At 40.4% G+C, this 26152-nt stretch overlaps 1 protein-coding gene across 1 annotated transcript; it reads left to right on the top strand.

Moving 5' to 3' along the window:
- LOC137295845 (uncharacterized) lies at window positions 1-7371 on the top strand. Its single transcript, XM_067827402.1, has 4 exons — window positions 1-274; window positions 1977-2133; window positions 2868-2962; window positions 3675-7371. The coding sequence occupies exons 1-4, from the start codon at window positions 243-245 to the stop codon at window positions 4570-4572; spliced, it is 1182 nt and encodes a 393-aa protein (XP_067683503.1). The 5' UTR covers window positions 1-242; the 3' UTR covers window positions 4573-7371.
- The last annotated feature ends 18781 nt before the right edge of the window (window positions 7372-26152 follow it).

Below are 26152 nucleotides of genomic sequence, written 5' to 3'. Positions count from 1 at the left end.
ACTCACAACCGTACGTTAACTCACAACAGCCAAGGGACGTATCATATCATCGCATACAACAGAGGATCCAGCAGTCGGGAACTGGGCCGTCTCGAACAAGGCGACTCCGGTACATGGGGAACACTACGATCTGTTGACAAGTACTTACAAAAGAACGAATATTTATTGGCAGTACACGACGCCCGTTATTAGAATACACTGAAGAAAAAAAGAAGAATTACTTTTTCACCAGGACCAGGAGAATGCTGATGGTTAGGAATGCACCAAGTCGAAGGTACTAATAATTGTTTTATTGTTTTAACTGCTTAATTGTCTAAAAACTGCTTTTGTAAGCTGGGCAGATAGTTAGCGGGTAGAAGTGTCACGTGATACAGAATAAAAGCCTTCTTCGTTCATCTCTGTACAGCATAAGTTCAGATTATTCCATAGATTCGAACTCCATTCCCCACATTGTTACAATGTGTGAAACCAATTTCAATGTGCCCGACCGTGATATTGCTGGATAATTGCTGAAAATGGTCAACATTAAAACTTAACTCACTCACTCCCATATGTTATAACGATGTAATTTTCTGCTACTCTCTTCCTGCATTCATTAGACAGACATGCCTTTTTATTTCCACAATTTATCTAGAACAGTTTGAATTTAGAAGCAAGCGAACTAAATGCCTCTCATAAGAGAACACTAACGGGATCGGGTGGTCAGACTCGCTGACATGGCTGACACATGTCATTGTATAGGAATTCATGATTTGGAATTTATCAGAAGTGTTCCAATGATTTGCAGTCATCTGAACATGTTTGATAAATGTCAGCGTTGTCAAAAGATTTTTTTCTTTCTTTCTTTCTTTCTGTCTTTCTTACATTTGTAAGTTTTGAACGAGTGATATCAAGTTCATATGCACGATGGGAACAGCCCGAACACTCAGAGAACTGATTGTGTCCACGTACACTGCTTGTGTTAGTCATGTTACATTCGTTACGGTTAGACTGAAGAGTGAAAACTTAATAATGACTCTTTGGTACCGTAATTTATTTTTATAGTACAAATTTCGAAGTTTTTTTCTCTACGTCGGTATTTCGGGTGTCCCCACAAAAAGTGAACCGGTCTTTGACACGTATTTTCTCATCGATAGATACACCGAATTTATTCAAACGTTTCACAGTGTAACCATAGGGCTTCATCAACGAGTCTACAAAATATCTAAGAGACTGGATGCTAATTTTGCAAGCATTGTCGAATTCAAAACGGAGTGTCAAAAATGTAATATCAAGGGGAAATTCACCTATTTCAGTCTATGTTCAATGTGGCCTGCATCTTCCTCCACAACTAAACGAAGCCGTACGTGTCTTTCAAGAGGAAATGCATTTACGTATTTCTTCCACCGATATCTCCTCACATGACATAATCATCCTGTCCTTGAACGTCTGCGCGATCAATTTGTCTGTCACTCCACGGTAAACTTTCTCCTTAAGGGTGTCCGATCTGTCATTTTATTTTTGGACATGCTGTTTTGAATTTGACAATACTCGCATGATTTGCAAGCAATCTCTTAGACATTTTGTATACTTGTTGATGTTACCTTAGGTTAACTGTGAATTTTAAAATAGATTTAGTTTCTCTACCGCTGAAACAATACTTGTCAAAAACCGATTGACTTTGCGGTGAACACCCGATATATCTCTAATTCCGATCATTTTCTCAGTATTTTAAGCTTATATAAAATGTAGTCAAAATAAAATTTACGACAAAATAATGGCAGTACGTGGAGAATTGTTTTTCGGTATTTCGAAAAACAAGTATGCATGCTTAGGTTATTACAAATTACTTATAATGTGTTTGTTTGTATATTGGTTTTTATCTTCTGAAAGAGAACAACGTACACACAGAAAATCATAACGAGAACAGCACGTAGCCGGGAGTATGTTAATGATAAATTACGTTCATTAAGAGACATGTCTCTGTTTATTACCAGCACCAACCGCCAGTCCGGAGCACTCTATCAGAGCCTCAACATGGCTCGGGAGCTGGGATTGCCGGAGAACCATCTACGAGCTGCCAGAGTTCAGAACATTCCCGATGAAATCAAAGCATTACCATACTTCTATGCAAATTTTGGTGACAGCAAAATTGTAAGTAGATTATTAATTCCGTTCGTGTAAGAAACGTACGTCAAAAATACATATTATATAAAAATGTCAATCACTGGACTGTCTGGTCCAGACTGTCGTCACATTGCTGGAATGTATACAATTATTAAGAGGCTTCATTCGACATATTTTTTTGCATGAGAAAATGACTGGGAACATAGACAGACAAGGCGGGAAACAGTTGAACAATTGCAATAATTAAAGAATTGTTTTGATTGACAAATATATGTTTGAAGAACTTTAAATATGTTTTGATTTATGCGAATAGTCAGTTCAGCATTGCCTCGTAGTAACTCAGTAACGCAGAAATATACATATTGATAACACTGAGCAAATTAGTCATCATGGCAGGTCTCTGTACAGTTTATAACTGACACTCAAATGGGAGATGATAAAAATAATTCACAAATATTTGGGTTGTCTTTTATAAAAACACGGAATAGATCACATTTTGTTGGCGAATAGTCCCAGCGGGGCTTATAACATGAACAGTCTAAGTAGAATTCGGCTTAGTACTAATCGTTCCAGTGGCACAGTGGGACCCAGATAGTACAACAGTGTAGCGAATAATACTGAGCCTAATTTTACTTGGACTGATAACATCGACACATGTTGTGAAACGTTCGGATGCTTTTCAAATAAAAATACGAAATCAGAACAAGATCGGGACAAAACCGTAATACTTGTGTTTTGAAATTAGTTTTACAATATTTCAGGCGCAGAGATATGTCGAGGAACATGCACAGGGTCCCGGTTACTACCTGTTACGGCTCAGCTCAAAGGGAGATAACTACTTGTCTCTCACAGTCAGGTCGGTTGGAGATGTACAGTTTCTGTTACCATACATCAAACTGTTATTGTTGCAGTGTGCCAGATATCACTGATTTAACGTGTCTCTGCTATAGGCTAATAATGCATCTCAGATGTTTCATACACTTATTCTACAATAACTGCATTAGTGTTTTACAAAGGGACTTTTACAGAGCTGGATTAGTAGTGTGGTAGCCTTGTGGTTAAAGTGTTCGTTCGTCACGCCGAACGCCCGGGTTCGGTTCCCCACACGGGTATAATGCGTCAGTCCACTTATCGTGTCCTCCGGCGCAAAACTAAACCCACTCTGTCACTGTAACATAGCTGCATACGTCAGGTCTTCCCTCAAAATGTTTCTGGCGACAGTTAATAGTTCCTCTGTAAAATATGTCGTACATGTATGTTGCAGTAGCAAATATTTGCTGTGGCATATTGCTACAGAGTATCTTTTACATAGGTCAGTTTGATTTTTGATAACTATCCACAGAGGGCAATATTTGCGTTTACATTTCAAATGACTGAGTGAGTGAGTATAGTTTTATGCCTCTTTTAGCAATATTCCAACAATATCACGACGGGGGACACCAGGAATGGGATTCACACACTAAATCATTTAATGGCAATAGATGTAGGTTTGCAAATGGCCTCAGTGAAAAGAATATTTATTTCAAACCACTCTTACTCATTCATAACAATGTCTTTCTCTTCTTCAGCATCGATGCAAGCTCTGTCCGGCATGTTAACGTTGTGATTGAACGGATCCCAACACTGAAGTACTACATCGTGGAGCAGCTCAAATTCAATAGCTTCCAAGACCTGTGCAAAAACTACAGCAGTCAGCGAATTCGGAACCTGGAACAGATAGACAACGTCAGACTCCTTCACCCAATCATCCACGGAGCTGAATCCAATGAGGCATATTTACCTCTCCAAACCGGCATGCCCATCACCGCAAGAAGATACTCTGATAACAGTATTCCTAAGACACCCGATGCTGGAAAACTGACTCCACAGTTCGACTTCGGAGGATTGGGAGGCAGATGCGTGGATACAAGTCAACAATCAACTATCTCTCGAGCTCTGTCTAGGAGACGATCGGCAAGCAATGCAACTCGTCCTTTACCGGAACCACCCAAGACCGGAAGTCAGAGTCGTCCCCCTTGTCCTCCTCCCCCTACGTCTGAATCCAACCCAGATACGTACTACTCGTCCCCGCGAGATGAGGACAAAAACAGGGTGGACGAACTCCGAGATGGTTTACACGAAACAGACCTGTGTGAGTGTGGCGTGCCTCTTTGTGACTCCCAGCTTCCTCTAGGGTGGACTCTGCATAAGAGTAACGACCCTGTCTCGTACGGATGCCTCTTTTACCAGAATGCTGAAGGAGAAACGACATGGTCTCTTCCTCTCCACATAGTGCCTGGGATCACTGCAAAGATGAAGAATGTGATCATCAAGCTAAGCAACCAGTGCGGGAATCCTCCCCCGGCAGTGTTGTTCCCACCGTACCAGGGTCAGGCGAGGGGACAAGGTGAAGCTCATTGGAATGGACTGGATTCTATGAATGATGGTGCCTGCAGAGAATCGAGGAAATTGAGTGAGGGTGAATAGATCCAGAGATGTTCCTTCTTCTGTCGGCTCAAGCACTGAGACATACAATTGCTACTGCATATCCACCACAAGAACATCGGGTCCGGGCATGTTATAAGTTAAATGGGTACCTAACGCTAAGTGTTTCTCCTGTCGGAATCTCTTTGACAGGAGACTGGATGATTCCAAGTGTGACATTCTGTTAAATGACCATTCCTTGCCAAGGGCTCCTAAGATACGAATCACTGTCAGGTTGCTGGATTGTGGCGTAACTGACAGGAAATCACATGTGACACGTCACCTTGGTCAGTTTCCGATAAGACACAAAAGACATTATACCTTCAACTGAAGGACGTCGTATGATCCAATGACTGTGACACTGACCAGTGATGAAGTTTCAGAATGCTTCCAGAAGATTCGGGTATTTCCTTTAGTATGGAAATCAAACAGGACAGTGGCTGCTCAATAGTTTACATTTCAAACGCCTGTGTTGATACATTGTATATGTTACTTGTCCTTTGAGATCATCGTTTAAGACTGCATGTGCCCAAGAATCTCACAATCTATAACTGAAGGTCACAGCTATGACATCATAATTCATTTAAGTCATACTGCGATCAATTGTTCTGACGAGGCTTCGTATTCGTACTTTGGATAGCTTAATAATGACATCAGAACGTCCGGTGATGATGCCTTTTAAGTATGTTTTCAGCTGAGAGTCAGGGTGAGTGAGTAAGGGTAGTTTTAGATCGCACTCAGCAATATTCCGTCTACATGGCGGCGGTCTGTAAATAATCGAGTATGGGCCAGACAATCCAGTGACCAAAGAGTATCGATCTACGTATTTGAAATAACAAGACATGTGTGAATCAAGTCTGACCACCCCACCCCATCTTTCGACAAACATGGGTTACTGAAGATTAATTCTAACCCGGATCTTCACGGGTTTGATAGTCTGGAAACCAAAGATGAAAGGTTGAAAATTCCCGTTTGTTGGCAGTTTGGAAATTATGCAAATTAAGTAGATATTTAGCAATTTTGATTTGCAGGGCTTTTGAATGGATGCTCTTAGTAAAATGATTACACAGTAGCTGGTGTCGAAACAAACTTAAGTTTTTACTCAAATCTCAAACTGAGTTTCACAATTTGAAACAGCTGAATTTTTAACTCACCTGCATTTTTGAAATATAAAAGCCCAAACAACTTAATAATCTAGCCACCAAACCCAATCTGCCTCCTATAGTTAGAGTTTTATGCCCATTTCAGTTCATTCTGTGAAATGCGTTTTCTCAAATTTGAGTAAAAACTCAGACTTAAGTCAAAACTCAGACTTAAGTTTGTTTCGAGAAAACGGGGCTTGATTATACAAATGTCAGAATGAATGAACGAGCGAACGAAGGAAGTCATGGATGGATGCATAGATCGATGGATGGAAGGATACATGACTGAATGAAACGCATTATCGTTTTTTCATCCATTTGTCACGGAAAGCCCATATGATCACCCGATCATATCAACCAGCATCGGGACTGGACATTTCATGGAATTTAAGTTTGACCCGTAGATATGTTTTACTGTAATTCAGTTTCAGATGAAACAAGAGCAGTCAAAAATACAAATGGTATTTCTCGGGAAAATGAATATGATAGCGCATGTAAATATTTCCTTGTTTCATAGAGGGGGAGGGAGGGGGAGGTGTTACCAGACGACCACAGGTTTGAATACATGTGACATCTCCCTCCGACGATGTGCAGTTTCCTGTGCCAGATAGCACACACTGGTGACAATAGTTTTACGATGTTTCACTGGCTGTGGGGCAACATCTTGAACTCATACATCCTTACAGCTTTTGACGACAAAAATGGTCACTGTGAGACAGCAAGTCGTCAAAGTATATATCCTTAGGATGAAAATATTCGTATCTGAAATCAGCATTGTTCTCAGCTGTAGCTGTCTCAAGTTTTGTGTAATAATATATATAAGATTCATGATATTTTTACCGTTGACCATTTAGACTTTAACAGTCTTTATCATCGAAAGTTAATGTCGTTTATGACATGTGTGCTATTTATATTACAATTTCATGTTTGTTGACGCAAACACAAGCATTGATAGGATTGTCGACGCGAAATTAAAGTCAGTCAAGAAGAAAAGTATATATTACTTGACGCATGAAGTGTTTTGTTCACTGTTCACGTGTACTCAAGGCAGTGTCTTCCCAAACTAGGAGTTTTAACCTGCTTAAAATCACGTTCCACTTTCATGTGCATTAATCCCCTATAGCTATGTACGAGACACTGCAGGCCATAATCAGATTATGCCATTGCCCTGTGCCGTTAAAACCATAGCTAGCCTGAAAAGAAATGTTCCGTATATTTGTATGACATCGTCAACTAAAGTTTATTTGAATTAAAATATTTTCGTTGTTTTCAAGTTATAATATGTTGAATGCTTTACAAACTATCCTGATATTCACACTTTGAATGCTTTAAACTTATGGATGTCCCGAAATCATCAGACACACCAGGATTTTATCTCTACTGCTTAGATGACATGGATAGATTTAAATCTATTCGTTGATGCAGTGTTTTGTGTCCCTTTGTTCATCTGGGCGTTCAGTTTCAAACAGCGACAACAAAGTTATATATTTCCCGTGTAAATATGTTCGTGTTTGTATTAAAATTTGGAACTTTGGAGTGGAGGTAAAAGTCTATCAACTGTAATAAATACGTCCGGTACATGAAAGTTTTGATTAGCCATGGATCTGATTGTTAACGAACCTTTGATCTTGTGTACACTGCGAATAAACTGTTATATGCATGTATGCGTCTTGTTATTCCGCCATTATGGAAGTATTTGTGAACTGTCACACGTACTTTATTCCACTATACGTCTGTAAAGCGTGCTATAATCTGCATCATAACGGGGTTTCCTCACGAGCTACGTTTAAAGGTTTTGCGCCCTCGAACACTGTTCAAAGTGAGGGGTAGCCAAGTGGTTAAAGCGTTCGCTCGTCACGCCGAAAACCCGGGTTCGATTCCCCACATGGGTACAATGCATGAAACCCATTGTTGGAGTCCCCTGCAGTGGAATGGAATGGATGGAATACAAAGGCGGCGTAATGGTACATGTACTCAGGTTTGAGATGAGTCACACATGAAAAAAACTCGAAAAGTGAGACAAAATTTTCCAGGATAAGCTCGAGGTCTGCCATTAACTGCCTCGTGAAAGAGATGGATTGGAGAGACCAGGTTATGAAACACATTCTGCTCTTGACCTAAACTGACAATTTACACACATCTATTTATGCTTCGAATATACATAATTTATGTAAGGTTACTTTGTGTGGTTCAGAGATTTTAATGTATGATTATTTTAAAGCGTAGTTTATTCCCCGGTTGATGTCTATGTAAATGTTAATTTGATTATCATTTGCCGACTTATATTTGAGTTTGTTTTAAGGCTTATTCTGCAGTGGTTGTATATATGAATATGATCGTACATGATATACCCATGTAAACTTAGGATTGTAATACAGATGACGTGGTCAAATTCCGTATTGAACCCCAGATTCCGTATTGAACCCCTGTCGGTACTACTTTCTCTAAAACTCATTAGAACAAATCAGTGCAAGATAAGAGGGTAAATGATGAATCTAGAACGGCATACTAGGGCATATAGATGAAGTCGAAGATATCGTGGGCCCAGAGAAACATCCAAATGCACAAGTATGACGTGCTATATATTTATTCACTGAAGATTTATTTTTTTACGCTTTAGGTAAAAATGGGAATGGTATAGTATGCTTAAGTGTAGATGTAAATCCGAATCTTTAGGTTTATGCAGCTAGAGAATGAATGCCTAAAAATCAAAGTTTATTTCTCCTTTGATGTAAATATGAAAGTTCTATTTTACTGACCAGCTACCTTAGTTTTATTCAGCCGTTTTATATAACGTCCGAGTATTGCATGTGTCAGGTTCCTTGTTGGTAAACCCTGCACAAAGATCAGCGGAACTCTGATTGGTTGTGTTTATAAATAGATGTGATAATACAGTTGATAACATATACTCTATTGTCGCAGGTTACTTCCCTGTAGCGATAACAACTGGAATTACACAGGCTATACGTGAATTGTGACCGGTGGTATCTGGACATTTGATGACGTAATGCTGTTTGTAACTTATTTAAACACTAATGGAGATCCGGGTTAGAATTGGTCTGTGCTTATTCGCGGTGTCTGCGTAAGACGAAACCGTTGGGTGAAATGTAACAGGTCAGTTAAGAAAAAAGGTAGACTTCCTGGTCATTTGACCTTACACCAGTGAAGTTAATTAATAAAGACAAACACGCACTTGACGCAGTAAAGAAACGCTTTTTTCTGTATTCTTCCAGGAGCCCTTATCCCATCTGCCATGAATTTCAACATAGGCCGGAAAAACTAAGATAAGCAAACTCCATATCATTTCCCTTCCAAATATAAATTCAAGGCACGCGGGAGAAGGAGAACGCAAAGGAGTACGGAAGACTTACTATAAGGTGTAAAAAGAGAGTTACTATTGCTTGCTTTTTTGCTCCCAGCGTCAAATGTACTACTGTCCGTATGACTTCATATTTATAGCTCCACCCAACCAGTATTTGCAATCGTGTTAAATTATAAGAAGCGCACGTAAAATACTGCATTTTGCAGTACTTTTCTTCAGGTTACAATATATTGTTTCCGACTAATCGTTTTCACTGGAATCATGCTGTTCCATGTCGGTTAGTTACTGTGGACACAGCGAAAGTAGAGAAGGTAGTAGAAGTGACCGTTTAACCGAATTGTACACGTAAGGGCGTATATGGCATTCGAACTTAAACCAGACGGTCGTATGGTGAAGAGACGCACTGTCATTGTAGTAGATTTTTATACTCAAAGGAAACAGTATCGGCACCCCGTTAGTGTCCCCAGATTATGTCAGTATTCATTATGAATAATACATATTATGAAGATTTTTAAAGAAACTTGTTAAGGCTAGTTTGGTACCAATTTGAACATTATTTGTTGTATAGCAACGTTTCCTTTCAAGTTAAGGCTGAAACTGACGTTGAAGAATGCGGAGTGAGAGAGTTTGAGTGAGTGAGTGAGTGAGTCGCATCTCAGTGTTGCAGCTATTCGAGGCTATAATTGCCATTTTGTTCGTTGAAGACTCGGATTCAGTTCTTCACATGGGTATAATATACGAACCCCAGTTCTAAGTTCATCTGTCGTCACACTGCTAGGATTGTGTTAAACCTTAAACAGTCACTGGTATTCCCAGGATATTTTTGATAATACAAATAAGTTGTGAAACATAAGTATCGATATGAAAGTTTGTCCGCAAGGTGTTTTTGGCAAAACCTTGAAATGCAAGAACCACATCAGCGCACAACTGTTGTTTTCTGAGATGAATTGTGGTTCAGTTATATCACTGAACTTTAAACTCGAAATTTCGAGTCATATATTTCATTACATATCCGAAATATACGCAGACACAACCATGTGCTAAATGTGAATACCTAACAAGAACTGGTAAAATCTTTAATCTCCCCCGGGGCATTCTCGGTGTTCACATCACTCAAGTATGACACAACGGTGGGGTATCCCAGTGCTCAAAACGTTCGCTAGGGTTCGATTTCCATCACAGGTACAATGTTTGAAGCCCAATTCTGGTGTCTTTCGCCCTGATATTACTAGAATGTTGCTAAAAGCGGCGTAAAACCATATTCACTCACTCAAGTATGATTTTTGAAGCGTCCTGACTCGCCTGAGGCTTGTTAAGGGCTGTTGTTTGTGAAAGATAAAGTCATAAATACTCACTATACAAAATGGCTTCATTGCAACCGATCGCTTCATTGTACGGCAATTACTGGTATAATTATCGAATTAGCATCATAGCCAGTCACCAGACGCACGGACTGCACGATCGCTGCTCGCCCAGGGGAACCGCTTGGCCTTCACAAACGGTTGCGATGAGAGAATGATGGGCAACTTCAGACACGAGGGTAACCCGGAAACATGAAACGGGTGGGCACATCTCACCCGTTATGATCATGTGATCAACAGATTAAACAATGTTATATGATATTCTTTCGTGATTAAAACGTTGTTTTCTCTTTGAAGTTTTAAACATAATTTCAGCCACTTCTTGTGCATATGATATATGTCTGAAGCCCATTTCCGACGTAACCCGCTGTGATATTGCTGGAATATTGCTAAAAGTAACGTAAAATTTAACTCACTTACTCACTCATTCACGTAGTACGATAATCCATAACATTGGTATTTTTAGAAGCGCCCTGCAAATGACCGTCTGTCGCTACGGGGCAGTTCTGTTGCGAACATTTCAGATCTTAATAGTCAGTTGGAACGGAGATCGTCTCTCCAGTAGTGATCTGAGGTGAAAATCTGTATTGTACCGATGTTTTGAAGAACAATTCTTACAAACAGAAGGTGTTTATACCAACATGACAGATGCAAATGTATATTATTTCCACCAGATGTGACACACACGCGAGTATGTAAGTAAGTACCACCTGACTCCAACCGCATTCAAAACATTTTTGGTCCCCCAAGCGGTTATCCCTGCATACTGGAATGCACACGTAAAGCACGTGCTTCACAAAATATCAAAAACTGTGGGCAGCGGGTTCATGTGCTCCCAAGGACATTGGGGTATATATGTCATAAATGTAATATGTGCACTTGATAACAGACGGAAAATACTTTCACAAAATACACGAGATAAAGTTACTGGCATGCATGACGTCAGGGATGTCCCCGTGGTACCTCGGTGCTAGCTGGAACATTAACACCATGGCTATATTAGTGGTGACCTGAACGATCTTCAGTGATCTGCAAGACTGAAGAAGACGAAAGACCGTGATGATATCCTCATTCATCTGATAAGACGCATTCCCGTGACCCTTGGCTCCGAACGGCAATATAGAATGGGAATCCGACACTCCAAGAGTACCAACAGAAGGAAGCTGCTGGTAACACCGTCCGATGAGACAGACAGGCACGGGCATTAGCGCCCTGCATGGCGCAGGCAGTCAGAAAACTGCAGCTTGATGACAAGGTGCGTGGGTCATTGGGCTAATGAATCTTCCACACGTTACCGTTGTCGTGTAAGGAGACGCAGCAACGAGGCACATGACCAGGAAATACTCATGCTGTTGATCCGTACGTGGTGGCGATGTGATAGTGTTGGAATCCGTTTCGCACGACAACACATTGGTCTCATGACAGTATCATCTGCATCAACAGCCTAGTGAGCGCCATCCTTGTCAGCATCTCCGAGTGTTCCATCTTCATCAACATCTCTTGGAGCGTCATCCCCATCTCGGAGAGCGCCGTCTCCACCAACAGCTGAGAGGACACATCTCCACGAACAGATCAGAGAGGACCATCTCCACGAACAGCTCAGATAGGACATATCTATCAACAGATCACAAAGCACATCTCCACCGACAGATCAGAGAGTTTGCCATCCCCATGAACAGTTGGGAGAGCACCACCCCAATCAACACCTGACAGGACATTTCCATGAACAGTTGAGAGAGCACCACCCCAATCAACACCTCAGATGGGACATTTCCATGAACAGTTGAGAGAGGACCACCCCAATCAACACCTCAGATGGGACATTTCCATGAACAGTTGAGAGAGCACCACCCCAATCAACACCTCAGATAGGACATTTCCATAAACAACTGAAAGAGCGCCATCCCAATCAACACCTCAGATGGGACATTTCCATGAACAGTTGAGAGAGCGCCATCCCAATCAACACCTCAGATAGGACATTTCCATGAACAGCTAAGAGAGCGCTATCCTAGTCAACACCTCAGATAGGACATTTCCATGAACAGCTAAGAGAGCGCTATCCCAGTCAACAATACTCAGATAGGACATTTCCATGGATAGCTCAGGGAGTGCCATCCCAATCAACACCTCAGATAGGACATTTCCATGAACAGCTGAGAGAGCGCCATCCCAATCAACACCTCAGATAGGACATTCCATGAACAGCTAAGAGAGCGCCACCACCAATCAACACCTCAAATAGGACATTTCCATGAACAGCTGAAAGAGCGCCATCCCAATCAACACCTCAGAGAGAACATTTCCATGGATAGCTCAGGGAGTGCCATCCCAATCAACACCTCATAATGAACAGCTTAGGAGTGCCATCCCCATCAAGGGTTCAGAGTGCACATCTCCATCGGAAGATCAGAGAGCACATCTCTTTGAACAGCTCAGAGAGCACCATCTCCATCAAAAGATCAGATGGCACACCTCCATCAGATAGCACAACAGATCAGAGAGCGGGTCATTCCCATCAATAGCTGAGAGCACGTCTCCATGTACAGCTGAGAGTGAACCATCTCCATCAGCAGCTCAGAGAGTGCCCTCTCCATCAACAGCTCAGACAGTGCTCTCTCCATCAACAACTCAGAGAGATCATGTCCTTCAACGGCTAAGAGAGTACATCTCCATCAACAGCCCCGGGAGCACCATCTCCATCAGCCGCTCAGAGAGCGCCATCTCCATTAACAGTTGATTCTTATTCTAAGTCCATGTAGCATTACCTTGTGTCAAAAGTGAAAAAGCTTGACCTAAGATCGTAGAATGTACGCGGAACACGTATACTCATGCTATGTATTCACTGGGTACCAGACTTTCCTGTACGGACATGTAGGCACATCGGCTTAAGACGTACATAATATGATATGGTAATGTATATGTGCTGAATGTGTTAAATGTCTACATATTTGTATCGACCATCTCACGAGGCCTGTGATACTATCGTTCGCCAGATATTTGGCGATAATATTTCTGAACACCACATGGATTATTGTAACAATGTTAATACCTGCTACTACCGCTAATAGTACGCTTAACTGTTGCAGCACCAGTAAGTCCACACAGTCTATTAGTAAGTGATGCACCCTTGTCTTAAGATCCATAAAATATATACTACTAGGTCCAGCAAATGCACCATCATATCCTGTAACCATACGGTTTTAATCAAAGACTTTTAGAAATTTCACAGAAAGTAGTTAAAAAGAGCAAATTGATAAAGAATGGATTTTCCAAAATTCAATGAATTTGCTTGACCTTTCACACCCCGGAAATGATCCAGATCCCCACGGCTTCTATCACACCAAGTGGGGACATAGATACCTTTAGGGACAATTCATAATTTGTGGCTAAGGCGGTGGGAGTGGGGTATTGTTGGTTTTATGATGAACCATTTTCTTCTGGGGAGATGGGTAGGTGGAGGTGTCTTCAGTTTTCTACATATGTACTAGGGTTGTCAGCAATTCTGAGCATTGAACAGTTTTAAATTATGCTTAAAAAGGTTGGAAGTGGGAGGAAGGCTTTTGATTTTGTACACGACATGCACCGGTTACTCATATTGTAAATGCTGCTGCTTAAATATCATCATCGGAGCCACCCCACCCCATCCGCACCTTCACTCATCCCAACCCCACCCCCGTGACCTCATCTGAGAATAAACTGCATGACATTTTAAGTGTAGGCATTTAAGTGAAAAGTGATGAAGAAGGGGAACAAGTTATATGGCTTGACAATTTCTTCTTTCTTCGTTGCAATAGGTGCGACATTTCTATGTACACGTTCACTCGCTTCAACGAACGAAAAAGTTGTCAATTCACGTAACTTGTTCCTTTTAACAATTCCTCTTTAAAGAAACGTCCCCACAACAGCGACTTTGCACACATGTGGTGCTAAATTCGCTGTTCACTCGCAGTCTGAGTGACGTTTCTTTTGAACAGTGGTGAACGAAAGCAATCTTCGAAGCTTAACATTGAATATTCACAAAAACTTTTCAATTTCCTGGTGGCAATCACAGGATTCAGATTGCTTTGTTTAGGAAACAGATGGTCTATCTGTTCAAGGTGTTTTTGTAGACACAAAATCCTGTTGAAATATGTGCAACTTGGGTTTTTTAAAGACAAATGCATCATTTGGTGAGTTTAAGCTTTTATAATTAATTTACAAGACAATTGCTAGCACTTACGAAAGAACTTGAGAGAAAATGCAATAATTGGTTTATCCCAGTTCAGAAAATAAAGCTATAGGAACATAGATAATTCAATTGTTATGTTAATGCAGCGATGCCTTTTTCAGGGAATGATGCACGTTTAATGACTTTTCACAACAGTGTGCATCTTCAGGAAAACATCCTCTCCCAACTTCTCAACTTGGAGAAGAATAATTTTCTCAGAAGATTTAAACATTTTTTCTTAGTGCCAGAAATAATTTCAGCATTGTGATGTTTCTAAGACTGACATTTAAATAGAACATAATGGAAGTCTGTCTTGCTCTCACACATTTGAACTGACGTTTCCAATTTAAAACGTCATTATTTCGCTTTCGATGAGGGAGTTAATTTCATGTCGGTTTTGTTGTTAAATTTCCTCCCATCGTCATAATTATGGAGCATTCGTTGAGAGTTGATTGTCTACATAATGAGCTGATTAAGAAAACACAGAGAGCGAGATTAGATTCTTGAAGTCTACGCTGATTGGCGGAATGGTCAATGGCGGTCGACGCCTTTCCGGTACGCCAGTTCTCATCAATAAATGATGATGAACCTACAATTAGCAATGTTGTCTTTTCTTCTCACAACTCGGCTAATATTTGCATTTGCAATTTGTGTCATTCTTAAGGACCCAGTGAAGAGATTTGTTCCCTCTCCTCTGGTTTCCCTTGAGTGTTTTCCTAGACGAACAAAAACAAATTTGGAACCCACGTTTTTGTTTCCGACTTTCAGTGGCGAAGGTATTATCGAACAAGGGAAATGTTGCTTCCGGCGATGACATGAGGACTAATTAATCCTCTAATACTCAATCACGGCATCTGACATGAGGGAAAAAACCCAACGAAATATTCCGAGGTTTTTCTTTAGTTAAAAGGATGTCCAGAATTGGACTCTTCGGTTAGAACTGGATTTGTCATCCATCTTAAGTTCTCTTAGGTAAAAATAGTCAACAAATGACACCGATTCAGTGTTATTTTTGGTTTCTCTAATTACATCATGGGGCTTTACGGTTGCCGGGAGAGCGCCCGTAACGTAGTATATGGACACGAAAAGGACAAAGGTCAGTTTAATAATGCCCAGTTCATGGACAACAATGTGGATTCGGTACACACTTTCGAATTTCCTTTCAAGACAAAGGTACAAAGGTATGTACCGAAATGCGGCACACACAAAATAGAATAGGCTGCTTTGATTTTTTTTGCTATTGTTCAACTTCCCAACATTTACCCCAAAATTAAAAACACAGTCGGTTCATTTCCATTGTGCCTTGAAACAAAGCGCTTTGAAAGAGGTGGGCACTTGGAAAGCGGTTTTACACCTGGACAAGTATTTCAGACCGTGGTCGGTAAAACACCTTGAACATACTAATCAGGTCCAAGATGAATTACTCATGTATTTCACATAAAAACGAACGCGACGAAAGATGCTGGTTTTTAATAAGGAACATCCCAATATAGATGTATTAAATATGGACGATACTAAACGACCTCCCGTGTAAGATACTTCAATCTTTAACGAGAGTAATAATAATGGTTTTTCACGGAAACGAGTTTAGTATTCTGTTTATTACATAAATAGTACTCTAGTACTCTTAGTACTCTCCAACATAAATTGCTAAAACTGCCTACAGTCCGACTCCCAGCTACGAGTCCAGCAAGGTCTAAATTAATACCACTGCGACAGAGTTATATGCATTGTGACATCATAACTGGAAACCATTATGACACTATACGTACAGCATCACGCGATGCTATTACACAATGTGTAAGAATGTAATAACATTGTAGATTTATTAAACAGAGGTATCATCAACGGGTGAGTACTAAATATGTCAATGCAATGGCAACGAAGTCAGTTGTTGCAGATCAAAATAACATCTACTATGACAGACACGAGGTTATGAGTGACGAAATAGACGTTACGACCTTTTACTCAAACATTTGATTCAATCACAGTGTTTGAGTTTTCTTAAAATTGTACGTGTGTATCAGCTGACTTATATAACCTCGAAATTCGAAGTAACTGTACTTGACAACTTTCACTATTAGTCTTCACAACTGATGGCGATTTGTGAATATCCTGGTTAGAATTGGTCTTTAGCAGCCCTTGCTTATCGTAAGATGACGGGACTCCATCCTTCTAACCCCTTGTTGTTACAAGCTACAGTAGACGTGCACACAGGTCACAGCCGATACCTAACAAGCTGGAATCCAGTTACAGGGGAGTAAGTACAGCTAACAGAACAGTCAGTCGAGCGGCCTGGTAGAGGTGCTGTATACACAACAAACCACCCAACAAAAACCTAACTGATTGTATACACAAACGCTATCTCATGTTACGCTTCAGTGGTAAACAAGCAAATCGTGTTGTTGGTAACTCAGGAAAACTAATTCAGAGACACAATCATTTTCAGACCATTGTAATATAGAAGAGTCAATGTACAAATCATGACATGACCATCACTATCCACAGCTGCCAAAATAGGTACTTATGGTAACAGAACTATTTAAAAATGACGTGTACCAAGAGAACCATCTTTAATTGTAATCATGTTCAATACCATCACTATCCCCAGCTGACAAAATAGTTGTTTATGGTAACAGAGCTTTTTACCAAGAGGACTATCCCTAATTATAACCCAGTTCGGTATTAATGATGATGGTGCCATAACTATATTTCAAGCGCAACCGTAATCATATGCTGAATACTGCCGTCTACGGCCGAAGATGACTCGGCATTGTACGAGTGTGACCGATGATTTGTAGCACTGGAACTGTGATTAATGTCTGCTTTCCTTCATTGTGTGTGTGTTCTGAAATGGATTTCGTCATGTCTGACAGCTTTGACGCAGACAGGGTACAATTCTAATTAGATATCGGCAGTCACAGTTACTTGGGTGCGTCGGTCATCGATAGAGCGACGATTTCGTGGCATTACGCACAGTAATTGTATGAAAATGCAGGTCATATTATATATGAGTTATATCCGATTCTAATATCATTTTGACCAATCATCAAACATACCCAAACGAACAGTACTGTACTACAAATCAGAAAACAGTTTAATCGTTTACCTTATGTGAACATGTATCAAATACTTACAATACGTCATATAATGAATGCATGTTGTAACTGGTTACACACTTTCTCAGTGAAGTACAGGTTCTAGTACTTTTGGGGTATGCGTTATAACCGGGGATTTCCAGTTTCAAAATGATAAACAGAGTCAGTCCCTGATACTAGAATCTCTACTTTACTGTCGAAATCTAATCCCACGAATAAAGTATGTTACATCGAAATTGCATCTGTAGATACATCTACCGTATTTCTATCGATCATTCAGCAATAGATGATATATATTTTTACACACTCACACTCATCGGCTCCTCCTTTTTTGTAAAGTGGACATTAAATGATATCCGTTTCTATCCACAAAAGGGTAGAACAGGGTGTTCAGCAACCCATGCTTGCCATAAAAGGCGACTATGCTTGTTGTAAGAGGCAGTTAACGGGGTCGGGTGGTCAGGCTCGCTGACTTGGTTGACACATGTCATAGGTTCCCAATTGCGCAGATTGATGTTCATGTTGTTGATTACTGGATTGTCTGGTCCAGACTCGATTTTTTTACAGACCGCTGCCCTATAGCTAGAATATTGCTGAGTGCGACGTAAACCTACTCTCACTCACTCACTCACTTATGATGGGAGTAAGCTTGCAAGAAAGAATGTGCTGTATTACTATTTTTCCAAATCTGGAGATATGCTAAAATATTTAAACAAAATGAAAATATACTAGTGGGCAAAAGAAAGTGAACTCCCTTACTAATGATGGATAAAAGCATAACATGCAATCATTATGGAACATGGCGAATCAACTTTCGTCTATAAAAACAGTTGCTGCCAATTTCGTGCCAATTTCGTGCCAGGCAGCGACGGGTGCGCATGCGTCGGGTGGAGAGGTCGTGATTCAAACTGCTGGTATGAAAAGGTGAATATTATGTATTTTAAAGGTGGTTATACCCTTAAAACACCACCCAGAATGTTGTGTACATACGCATGATGTCAACCGTGAGTTTGTTTGCTCACAATGAACTTTATTTCTTGATTACTTGATACAAACAAAAAATTTTACTTATTCCCATTGTCTTGCCTGTACGAGGGACAAGTGGTGACCCAGATACAGCCTAGCTTACGTTCTGATTGACCAACAATGGGAGACACTGATGAACTTTACAGCACTCAGCCTAGCGGCGACGACCAAGACACACAAATCTATCTGGAAATCAAGCGGAAATTTGGACAGAGTGACAAGCAATGCTTTGAAGAAGGACTTGTCAAAATATACGAAAACAATGTTGCTCAAATTAACCACATAAGAGAGAGTCTCTACGATTACGCCAAAGACACATGCAGTAATTTTCCCCCGGGTGCACTTGTCAGACGGAGAAATAACAATAATGGAGGACCTCAGAGTGTTCTGGAAAAATATGCACAGGATATCTACTATCTATTCCACTTCATCGAGGGAGGTATCCAAGACCATGTGTTACAGTGCAAGGTGCTCAGCAAGGCGAGCATCAGGAACCAATCTCTATCTACCACACACACAGAGGAGGATCCTGCACAAGTACAGAATACAACACTACCGCAAGGTGAGTTAGACAATACAGCATATGTGATGAGTCACCTAGTACAGCTGAAGCAGTGCGTAGTGAATGGGAATGAATCTTTACGAAATCAAATTAGCGCCATCGAAACTAAATTGAACACTGACATTACATTGAAAAACTCGATGATTGACTCCAAGACAAAGGAAATCCAACATCTGACTGTAAAACTAGAGGAATCTGACGCACGACGTGCAGAACTCAGTGCACAGTTGAAACTAGAACGACAGGAAATTAAGTCACTAAAGGATCGGATAACAGAACTGGAACATGAATTATTACGTGCTAACTACCAAATTGATGCGAAACTGAAAAGTCTGGATAACAAAATTTCTAGCCTTCCTTCCAAGGTAACCCTATCAAACACTCATGATGTATCAAAAGCTAGCACTCAGACACGTGATACAAATCCTGAAGCCAAATCGACAGATGACTCTGACATCATTGACGACAGAACTTCGACCACCAATGTCCTCATAAATGTTCCTGCGAGTCATAATGATGGACAGTCGAACCTCAATATGGAGACCACATATGCTGACTCTGCCATTAAAGTGCCTGTGTCTGACACAGGACCTTCGAAAACTCTTAGGAACGCTAGTCACCAAGGACCGAGTAATATTGTAGATCTCTCTGACAAAGAATATATATGGAAACTACACACAGAGAATTCCCATGGCCTTGAGTTTAATGGAGATATTAATGAGACCACAAAGTACGACACACGTGGATTAATGAAGGAATCTACCCAACGAAATAAAGTGAGTAACCCACAGAATAAAGGCTATCCCATACGATCCCTCAGTAAATCCTATAACACCCTGGAGGGTGTATCGCATGTTCGAACGAAGCGAATTGTTCTGTCTAACATCAAGGCAGACAAGTCCTTCGAGGAACTAAAGAACGTCATATCCCAATATGCCCAAGAACGTCACGCCCGTGTAACTTACGTCCGTCTCATGAAGAAACGGATCCACTTCGATAAATCGGAAACATATACTGTACAAGTCAACTTGCCACTAAATGATTATGACGTCATGATCAATGACGAATACTTCTGGCCTGAGGACATTGTGTGTCGGGACTATGTGCCGAGGCATCGTCAAAATGAACAGAAACAGCAACAATACAGAGAAAACAGCTATTAACAAAATGGATCTGTACGCACTAACTCTTTTATCTGTGATGGTAGCTTTAAAGCGCATTTAAAACCTTACTGGAAGCAGGATGGGCTGCACAAAGATGCGCGTTGCTAGGAGGCGATGGTTGTACGAGGATAAGCCAAGGGGAGATAATTTCGATTCGTATAAAACGTATAAGCAGGCCAAGCGAGAATTCCGACGACGCCATAGACAGTCAAAGCGGGCCTATACTAAGAATCTGTACTCAGACCTAGAAAATACCTGTGAGACCGATGTGAATACATTCTATAAGTCTGTGCGGAAGCTACGTAAGCACAAAATCGGGGTTGATAAACTAACATATGATAACTCCAGCGCAACATCTCCCACTGACATCTGTCAGCTATGGGGTAAATACTATGCAGATTTAGCCAAACCGTACCATTCCGATACATTTGACCAAGATTTCAAACATCGAATTGACTGCGAAATTGACAAGATAGCCTCTAGCAATGAAACCAATTCATGTGTTGATAGTGAACTATGTGCAGACATATCCGTCCATGACATCACAAGATATGTACAGAAACTGGGTAGAACAAATCGCCTGGCCCTGACAAAATTAATAATGAACATGTGATGTTTGGTGGTGAGCTTTTGGTAAAGAAATTAGCACTACTATTCAGTGCTATTCTTAGACTGCAGTACACACCCACTGCGTATAGACACGGTATGATTATACCCATCTACAAGGGTAAAAAGGATAAATCAAACCCTGCCAATTATAGAGGCATTACGCTGACATCTTGTTTAAGTAAACTTTTTGAGAAAATTCTTTTAGAAAGACTAGAAAAGTGGACCTCCCAAAATACTTGTAATTTTCCCGATGTGCTACAATTCGGATTTAGGAAAGAACATGGCGCAGTCATGGCGCTATTTACCCTTATTGAATGTGTGCAAACCTATCTTAATAGGGGGTCGTGTATCTACACCGCATTCCTAGATAATGAGAAGGCCTTTGACCGAATATGGCAATCAGGTCTCTTTGTTAAACTCTATCACCTAGGTATAAGAGGTAAAATGTGGTCTCTGTTACGTCACTGCTATAGTTCCATGTATGCGTGCGTTCAGTATAAGGGTGAACAGTCAAACACTTTTGCTGTTAGACAAGGCATCGGTCAGGGTAGAGTCATTTCAGCTTGGTTATTTCTTGTGTATATAAATGACCTCATAACTGAACTCCGGCAGCTAGACACTGGAATATGCTTATATAATATCAGGTTGCCATGTGTATTACTTGCTGATGATACTACACTTATTAGTTACAGTCCTAAAAGTCTACAATTAGCTCTAAACACAGTTGCTAATTATGCATCCAAATGGCGACTAACCTATAATGCATCAAAAAGTAACATTGTGGTGTTTCATAAAAAGAAGCAACTAATCCGTACGCATGCTTATCACCTTGGAGATCATGACATACCTATGTCTGATCGTGTAAAATACGCGGGTGTCCTTCTCCAAAGTAATCTTTCTTTTAAGCTTTATATTGAGGACAGCTGTACTAAAGCAAGGCGCACTGTTAGTTCCCTCATCTCTGTTGGTCTAAACAGCAGGGATCTACATCAGTATGCAAGTGTTAAGATATGGAAAAGAATGATATTAACAACGAGTTTCTATGGCTGTGAATTATTACCCACTCTTTATGGTAAAGATCTTGAACTAACTGAAAGTATACAGCGCTACTTTGCCAGAATTGTACAAGGTTTTGATAAACGCTCTCCCACTGATGCCACTATTGCTGATCTAGGACTCTGGACAATGGTTGGCTACATCGATAAATGCAGACTACAGCTGCTTGGGCGTCTTTGTAATATATCATGTGTCCCAATCTGTAAAACAATATTTTGTGCATCTACCTCACTCTATTACTCTCATTCTAAGAACTTAGACAGTTTATGTGGCGTGTTGCTATCAACAGCTAAGAAATATAACCTAATGCACCATGTATTTCACTATATCTGCACCGGACAATTCCCGACGAAAAATAACTGGAGAAAGATTGTAGTAAATGAAATAAGTATCCACGAGGAAAAAGCATGGAAATACAAACTATCATGCAGAGCTGACCTGTCTCGATATTTTAAAATACACACAGCACTTTCACCTCATATGTTATACAGCATGACATTGTTATATCCAGAACTGAGAGAAGAACTGCAGTATGTAATAAGAATTGGATCTGGAACCAAAATATCAAAAGAATGTAAAAACTGTAACACTTTTGCTAATGATTACTATCTCCATGTTATCCTAAACTGTGGATGCTTGCTTTCAGAGAGGGATGTATTCTTCTCAACTCTAATAGATAATCTTGATGTTGAAATGTATGTCAAAATAGAGATGATGGAAGAGAATGACATGCTAGCATTCTTTCTAGGGGCCAATAACAGTGATATTGATGAAACAACACGGCATTTTGCTATTATAGAGTTCTCAAAATATTTGTATAAACTAAAAGATATCCTCAATCACTTGTGGTAATAATCTAGCCAAGACCTGACGGTTGGTGACCTGTATATATTTGGAGAAATATTCCCATATCCTATGCTTGTACATATATGTATATATATATGCGTGTGTGTGTGTATGTACGCTTGTTGAATACTCTGTTACCTAGTTATATAATTGCATGACCATGTTTTCTGGATCTTCGGACCTATCTGGAGGAAATAAAGACATTCATTCATTCATTCATTCATTATATATGAGTTATATCCGATTCTAATATCATTTTGACCAATCATCAAACATACCCAAACGAACAGAACTGTACTACAAATCAGAAAACAGTTTAATCGTTTACCTTATGTGAACATGTATCAAATACTTACAATACGTCATATAATGAATGCATGTTGTAACTGGTTACACACTTTCTCAGTGAAGTACAGGTTCTAGTACTTTTGGGGTATGCGTTATAACCGGGGATTTCCAATTTCAAAATGATAAACAGAGTCAGTCCCTGATACTAGAATCTCTACTTTACTGTCGAAATCTAATCCCACGAATAAAGTATGTTACATCGAAATTGCATCTGTAGATACATCTACCGTATTTCTATCGATCATTCAGCAATAGATGATATATATTTTTACACACTCACACTCATCGGCTCCTCCTTTTTTGTAAAGTGGACATTAAATGATATCCGTTTCTATCCACAAAAGGGTAGAACAGGGTGTTCAGCAACCCATGCTTGCCATAAAAGGCGACTATGCTTGTTGTAAGAGGCAGTTAACGGGGTCGGGTGGTCAGGCTCGCTGACTTGGTTGACACATGTCATAGGTTCCCAATTGCGCAGATTGATGTTCATGTTGTTGATTACTGGATTGTCTGGTCCAGACTCGATTTTTTTACAGACCGCTGCCCTATAGCTAGAATATTGCTGAGTGCGACGTAAACCTACTCTCACTCACTCACTCACTTATGATGGGAGTAAGCTTGCAAGAAAGAATGTGCTGTATTACTATTTTTCCAAATCTGGAGATATGCTAAAATATTTAAACAAAATGAAAATATACTAGTGGGCAAAAGAAAGTGAACTCCCTTACTAATGATGGATAAAAGCATAACATGCAATCATTATGGAACATGGCGAATCAACTTTCGTCTATAAAAACAGTTGCTGCCAATTTCGTGCCAATTTCGTGCCAGGCAGCGACGCATATGAAGAGTACGCAGATGATGGTCTTCCGTTCAATGCAATAGAATACGTCTGTGACGAAACACATATTGTTTCAGGTATTGTAAATTTCAGCTTACCTTGGACACGGAAATAGGTTTTATATGTACAACCTCATCACACGAGTGAGTGAGTATGATTTTACACCGCTTTTAGCAACATTTTAGATAGCACGGTGGGGGACACTACAAATTGGGCTTCACCAATTTTGTCCATGTTGGTAATCGAACTCGGGTCCTCACCGTGACGAGAGAACCACTGGGCTGCCTACTATGCAAATAGTATCTCAGTAGACTAAGAGTCATGACTCTGGACCAAACTTGATTCCCAACAGCAGCGAAAAGGTATATGAATCATTCACTTATAATCAATGATGACACCAGGTGTTCGCGACACGGATAAGCATTTACGGCCTGGAGCATCCGTCACATACAACTGTACATGCCCATAAAAAGAGAGTGTGTTTTGCCTGTACAGTGCTATGCGACATGTTATCAAAATGGACCAAACATATTTAGCTGATTCTGATTATCTGATTATTTTATTCTCCAAAGGACCACCACAAGTCGAAACTGAAAACCAGATGTCACATTACTCCGTCCTCTCATCCCCCACCCCCACCCCCAACAACAACCCCCAACCCAAATAAGCGAACAAACAAACAAACAGACAACTAAAACAAAACAAAGCCGGGCAAAGCAAGAAAAGAAAAAGAAAAACAAAAACAAACCTGAAACAACACAACAAAAAAACAAAACAAAAACAAAAACAAAAGCAAAACAAACCAAAAACGGAACATACCCAAAAGAAAACAAACATACCCTTACTACATACTAACCAACCAAACGAGAAGCATCAAAAACCAAATCCAAAACAAACAAACAAACAAAAAAACAGAGATAAACCTTATCCAACCACTTGTGGGCATCTCCCCCGCATGATGTAAGTGGTAGTTCGACTGCGCCAGACTTTACATGCCAGCATCTCTATTTACTTCACGGAAACTAATCGAGATTTACTGGGAAGCCCGTTCTTGTGTGCATCCTGTCTACTTTCTCCTGTAGCGTCTTGTACCAGCGGCTTTGTAATGGAAAATATCAATAGCGACAGTATATTTTACAGAACGTCTGACAAAGATCTAATGTACATTAATGTGCTCACGAAACAATCCTCGCTTTAAGGTAATGTAAATAGTGGCTGACGCAAAAGACGGGTATTAAGCCAGTCTTACTTATTTTCATCAATGTTAGGGAACGGAGTCCGTCTGATCGAATCGTCTGACTCTAATGAATGGTCAGACAAGCTCACTGACCATCTTATCGTCTGCTCCGCACAATACCACGTCTGTTTCCCGCTAACACTCAACATGGCCAAATGAGTGATTCATAGATTGTCAAATTCAATCCAATTTTTTTTCTTTAATTCTTGATCATTCGTGTCGTCTGCTTGAAAACGGAATTAGAAAATTGTAATGAAGTGACAAACGCGTGGAGCTCCAATCAATTCCGCCATTGCCAATGAGAACCGGGCGCACGTGCTTCTGTCGCCCCGACTGCCGGCTTCAGGGAAGCTATAATTCTGTTAACATGGTTTTTTTTCACCACTATCTGCACTAATAGCAACGAAACACGGAAATGAGACGAGATCAAATACTGTGTTAATGGAGGTTTTGTAAGACCTCGAGTCCCTGCTCATTAAGTGACTTTCCCCTCCACCCTCGTGTTTAGTCGTGGGCAAGGTGACACACCTTGGCTGACCCAGAAAGCAGAACTTTCAGGGGGAAATCTACTTGATCTCTCACGACGAAAAAAGCAAGAGAAATCTTGCCAGTCTTCACACGACTTCAAGATGATAACATATGGTGTCACTCAGATTACTGTAAGTCTGTCCTATAAAATTTCGGTTCAAGATAGCAAACTTTGAGTGAATGAGAAATCTGGGCAAACGGTTTTGGAAACCAACTGATCAAATTTCGTTAAAA

This window comes from Haliotis asinina, chromosome 9 (assembly GCF_037392515.1).
Source record: "Haliotis asinina isolate JCU_RB_2024 chromosome 9, JCU_Hal_asi_v2, whole genome shotgun sequence".
NCBI classification, from domain to species: Eukaryota; Metazoa; Mollusca; class Gastropoda; order Lepetellida; family Haliotidae; genus Haliotis; species Haliotis asinina.
Note: the sequence above shows the minus strand (reverse complement) of the source record. Positions and strands in the feature narration are given on the sequence as shown.

Coding starts and splice junctions, on each gene's coding strand:
- LOC137295845 (XM_067827402.1), top strand. CDS start 243: ATGCTGATGGTTAGGAATGCACCAAGTCGAAG. Junction 2,134..2,867: donor ATTTTGGTGACAGCAAAATT/GTAAGTAGATTA, acceptor ACAATATTTCAG/GCGCAGAGATATGTCGAGGA. Junction 2,963..3,674: donor TACTTGTCTCTCACAGTCAG/GTCGGTTGGAGA, acceptor TCTCTTCTTCAG/CATCGATGCAAGCTCTGTCC.